The sequence below is a fragment of the Amphibalanus amphitrite genome, unplaced genomic scaffold (genome assembly GCF_019059575.1).
Source record: "Amphibalanus amphitrite isolate SeventyFive unplaced genomic scaffold, NRLGWU_Aamphi_draft 000006F_arrow, whole genome shotgun sequence".
NCBI lineage: Eukaryota > Metazoa > Arthropoda > Thecostraca > Balanomorpha > Balanidae > Amphibalanus > Amphibalanus amphitrite.
The window spans coordinates 838,512-843,744 of record NW_024881502.1 but is presented as its reverse complement, the minus strand read 5'-3'; the positions used below and the strand labels follow the sequence as shown (position 1 = coordinate 843,744).

The 5,233-nt window shown below is 53.7% G+C and overlaps 1 protein-coding gene across 1 annotated transcript; it reads left to right on the top strand.

Annotated features, from left to right (window-relative positions):
• The first annotated feature begins 828 nt into the window (after positions 1 to 828).
• LOC122377592 lies at positions 829 to 3,204 on the top strand. The gene has a single exon (XM_043357804.1). The coding sequence runs from the start codon at positions 1,061 to 1,063 to the stop codon at positions 1,826 to 1,828; it is 768 nt and encodes a 255-aa protein (XP_043213739.1). The 5' UTR covers positions 829 to 1,060; the 3' UTR covers positions 1,829 to 3,204.
• The last annotated feature ends 2,029 nt before the right edge of the window (positions 3,205 to 5,233 follow it).

The following is a 5,233-nucleotide window of genomic DNA, read 5'->3' as shown; positions in this document are numbered from 1 at the left end:
GCATTCTTCAGTCGCTGGTTCCACATGAACAGGATACCACCATACCGGAGTGAACGCACCCGCAACCATCATCCCCTCCCCTCAGCCTTGGCGCAGTGGCAGGCGGCCCTGGGCGGCCCACTCCCGGCGCTACGCACGCCCCATGCGCCGTGATACCGCGTCACGCCCCCTCCCTCCTTCCCCCACAATGACCGGTGACCTCACTTCCCTCGGGATTTGGACTCGCCCTACCCCGACCATAGCGCCACGTGGTGGCTCTGGAGATCTTAAATAGACCCACTGTACATACTGCTCACCGAGCTAGAGATGAGAGCCGGCCTGGCATCCCTTACCTCTGACCTCTGTCAGGGCGCTGACCTGTAGACCTACCTCTGACCTCTATCAGGGTGCTGACCTGTAGACTTACCTATCTACCTCTGACCTCTGTCAGAATGCTGACCTGTAGGCTTACCTATCCTCTGACCTCTGTCAGGGCGCTGACCTGTGGGGCGTGGGCTTACCTATCCTCTGACGCTGACCTGGGTAAAGGCGCTGACCTCTGCACTGACCATTGGCTCAGATTCATTGCACTGTGATACTTGCGCAATATGAATTTGGCGTAAATTGACTGAATTTAGAGTAAATAAGATAGTGTCCAAATAATGCTATGTAAAATGAAGTTATGATATAATGCCATATCAAGCCTAGCAGACAGAAAAAAAGCTGCTGCCACGTGCCGTGGCTCTGTTGGTGCCACGAGCTGCACGCCGTAACTCGTATAAGGCGCGTGCCTGATCCGTGCGCCGACTCCGCACTTACCCGCCCTGCACTGATCCCCTGCTGAGCACCAGGATCAGCCGATGTCCGATTTTCGCGGTACGTGAGCGCCGCCGAGTCTCCCGACGGGTGGGCTGCCGCGGCGATCGTCTGCACTCCTTGGCATCCATGGCCGCCTCTGGAGTCATCCGGTCACCTGTCGTGATTTTTGACGTTGACTGCGACTGTATCGATCTGCTGCAGGTGGAGTGACAGCGCGATGTGGCCCAGATCTGCAGCGGCAGCCGTGTGACGCCGTGTGGCCATGGAGCGGCAGCTGCCGGCTGTGAAGGTGTGGCTGACGCGGGACGGCGCCCGCCGCGACAGTCGCGCCGACGACCAGCTCAGCCACGTCAGCCTGGACCTGGCCGACGAGCTGTGGCCGCCGGCCGACGCTGGGCGCGCGCCGCGGCCGGCCGCCGCGCGCCGCCAGTCGCTGGTGCTGCTGCAGCGCCGGCGGGCGGCCGCCGACCGGCTGGAGCCGGCCGTGCACGGGCCCGACCGGCGGCGCAGCTCGGCCGCCTCCTCGGTCTCGGCAGAGTCGGCCGGCGGCTCGCGGAGGAGCTCGGCCTTCTCGCGGCGTTCGTCCAGCCTGGCGAGCGAGTGCAGCTGGTGCGAGCGGCCGCCGCCGGCCGTCGACAACCGGCTCTCGTTGCCGTCCGCCGCCGACCGGCGGCCGGCGCGCGCCGCCGACGGCCCGCGTCTGAGCCGCTCGCACGAGCTGGCGGCGCTGCGCCGGCCGTCGACGCTGTCGCGGCTCAGTCAGACGCTGTCGCTGAGCTCTCAGCGCGGCTCCATCTACTTCATCAAGGGCGCGCTGGACGAGACGTTTCCGTTCCCGGCGCCGCAGCGGCTCACCTTCACCCAGCGACTGGCGTTCCCCTCGCTGGCCGGCGAGATGCGGCACAAGAGGCGGGACCCGTTTAACGAGACCGAGGCGCACATGAACCTGTTCGCCAAGATGATCACCGTGGTGATTCTGTGCCTGGTGTTCGTGCTGCTGATTGGCGTCATGTACAAGTTCCTGAGGTAAACGGGCTGGTAGGGGGTGAGGTAGATGAAACCATTTAGAATTAATGGCGGAAGCAAAGAGACGAACAATTTGTGTGCACCATCATTTTCCTATAGGTGCCGTGCTGAACCGTATGGGTGCGCGCCGTAGTGTATCGTACCCGATGGGGCGGGCCATTTGGCTTGCAGGCACCATGCTGCAGCCGCAGTTACTCGCAGTAGCCGTAGACGGTCTCCTAAAACTGGTGGGTTCCATCGCCCGCGAGAAGCCCCCGCGCCTGACGTGGAGCCGGCGGCCGCCTCGGCGAACGGTGGCGCTGGAGCGAGCCGGTCCCGGAGTCCACTGGACGGTCACTGGACGGTCACAGAGTCCGCTGAATGGTCACTGGACGGTCACTGGGCGGTCACTGGACGGTCACTGGACGGTCACTGGACGGTCACTGGACGGTCACTGAGGTCCGGGCCAGCAGTGCGAGACTCCGCGATAACAGTTGGTTAGACCAGCATACATACATGTAGTGAGCCGTGCGTGACGATCCGCTGATCCGCAAATGTACATACATACCAATTGTGACTGTGATGTAACTCATCGTAATTCGTAATGTTGACATGATTGTGAGTGAGCTCTAAAACGGGTTGTGATATTGATAGTTTCACGAAATATGTCACTTTATTTAGAATTGAGAACCCAACCATTTTTAAGCACGTTTTCGCTCAACCTTGTGATCATTATAACATGTCTTGAATAGATTCGTTTGGTCACTGGCTTCTACGGAATTAGCCAGAGTCTTGAGATGACCAACATCTCAATACGGGTACGGGTAACATGTAAAATTAACTTTTATCTAGGTATGCTCCGATGATTCAAGGCATGGGTGCCTAATATATCTTTCCTAAGCATGCTTCCAAAACTTACAGTCACTAGCCAGCCACAATTTAAAAAAAAACTTAGATCAGAGGCCAGTTTTACCAACAGAAAAATAGCCGCCTGCCGGAATTTTTTGACTAAAGACGGCTTCACACACGGAGCGTAAACGCGATGGGCACATTAGCAGATAGGGCTATACCGCTTACGCTCTGTATGTGAAGCGGTCTTAAGTCAAAAAATTCCAGCAGGCGGCTACTTTTCTGAACTGGTAAAACTGGCCTCTGATTCATGACCCTAGCCCAAAGAGTGACCGTTTATACTTTATTCCGATTGCAATCGGAGATATCACGTATCATATTTGTCAGAAATGCCACTTTCATTAGTTAGGTAGGTACTCTGCGCTACTTACATAGGTACCTATTGCTGTGGGTGTCCCACTGGCACTCATAGACACGATATATCTAAATAAAAGGGTCATAAACTAGCTTAACCCTCGCATGTGTAGAGGGGGGGGGTCGGATGGACCCCCCCGTGGTTTTTCGCGAATAACTCGCGTAAAAAGCGGCCGATCGCGACGAAACTTTCAGTACCCTCTCATTGATCAATTTTACACCTACCCTGAAAATTTAATGACCCGGACCCAAATGACCTTTGACCTGTGATCTCTTTTCCGAGACCATGTTTGGCCGGAATCGCGATTACGCGTATGTCGGCTCGCATTAGCCGCGCGTTTGCAAGCTTTTCGTGGTTTCAAACGTCCAAACATGTGATTTGATGTTGCTCCCATGCATTAGAATGGGTTTCAAGGTCACCTGAAGGTCAGGTCAGGTCATTGACCTTTGGTGACCTCGGTTCACTTTTTCGAGTTTTACATGTTTCTAGGCTAGTTTTTGGAGCTGAATTCGAATTTAGCAACCATTTGAACATTTACGAAGTAGTTTTGGTGCCTTCGTAACATGTTACGAAGCTGTCAGAGGTGGTTGACACGTACTACGAATACCCGTCACAACCCCTACTGGTTGACCTGACCTGACCTGACCCGACCTGGTCTAAATGCTTAAAGACATCATCTGTGATCAAAACTAACACGATATTCGTGATCAGCACCCCGAAAAACCCCTTACCAGCCACACTTTACGACTTTCTAATAGGTCCCGATTTTCCCGACTTTTGGTCATTGACCTGACCTGGAAGGTCAACCAATGACCTAGGACCTTAAAATTGGGTATCATCGGCTTCCTCTCGTCACGGGCAACACGCTCGTTTTTTCCGCGAAGCTCTAGCTCGATCAGGGGCCAAACGGCAAGGGGGGGTCCAACCGACCCCCCTACACATTAGAAGCTGGCAAACGCCGCACACATGCGAGGGTTAAAAGATAAGAATAAGAGCTTTGAAGGCGTTCCCTTTTAAATACCATTTAGCGTTGTTCGTTGCTGCTCGCCGATTTCCGGCAATGTTACAAAGCTACTTTGAACCATGCTGGCAAGCGGAAGGAGTGATCATTTTTAAAGTGTCGTTAGTCTCATAGGAATCGAGTTATGTATCCAACATTGATGCATTGTTCTTATGTCGCGTGTGATTTATGACGAGAGACAGCTGGGCTGGCTCAACTGACATCTACCAAAAATGGCGACCCATTTCCAGTGTCATGTGAATAGATACCATTGTGAATAGTTCTCCCATATACCTTGCAGTAGGTATGTATTTACCTACCCGCTTTTGTGCTCACTTGGTGCGGTGAGTGTCTGAACACGTAACAGCCTGGTACTGACATTTTTTACGGATTGTCAGCCCAAATATACATGCGAATATTGTGAATGTAAATGCGTACCTGCATTCAACGTTCTGAATAAAAACTACATTTATGATTACATATTGTTCTTTCTCAATCACACATCAATCACCGCGCCGGGATCAAGATACAACATTAAGTTTTATTTTGTCGCGGTTTGCATGACGCCGATCATGTATGAATCATGTCAGATTGTCCTCGCCATGCATTGGTTATCTCACCCAAGATTCTTTAAGATAATCTCACCCAGTGTTTCGGCGGGCTGCTTTCCCCGTGCGTTTCTGATGACTGGGAACCATTGCGTGATACGAGGGTGATACTCCATTTTCCCGGCTGGGCTCCTTCCACCGGAGCATTTTTACTCAACGGACAGAACTCGTTTTGCACCTCTCTGCGGATCACCGTGTCCACCTGACTGTGGAATGTGGAGCACCGTGTCCACCCGACTGTGGAATGTGGAGCACCGTGTCCACCCGACTCATTGCGGGGAGTTGGTCACCTTGTTCACCACAATCAGTAATCACTCTGTGGAATGTGGTGGAGCACCGTGTCCCCCTGCGACTGCCTGCGGATCTGACCGCACCCCAACTTTGTGAACAGTCGTGGAGCTACTGAAGTGATTTACTGCAGTCTGCATCACAGCGATGACGTTTAAAATTTGAGAGAGAAACACGGACGTCGCTGGTGGGCCCGCTAGTAGCGCCGTGCTGGTAACTAGCGGATTTTGTTGTTAGAATGCCCTCCAGTATAGGTAGTGAAATACGCGT

Excerpts from the sequence above, each read along its gene's own strand:
- LOC122377592 (XM_043357804.1), top strand. The coding sequence starts at position 1,061 with ATGGAGCGGCAGCTGCCGGCTGTGAAGGTGTGGCTGACGCGGGACGGC.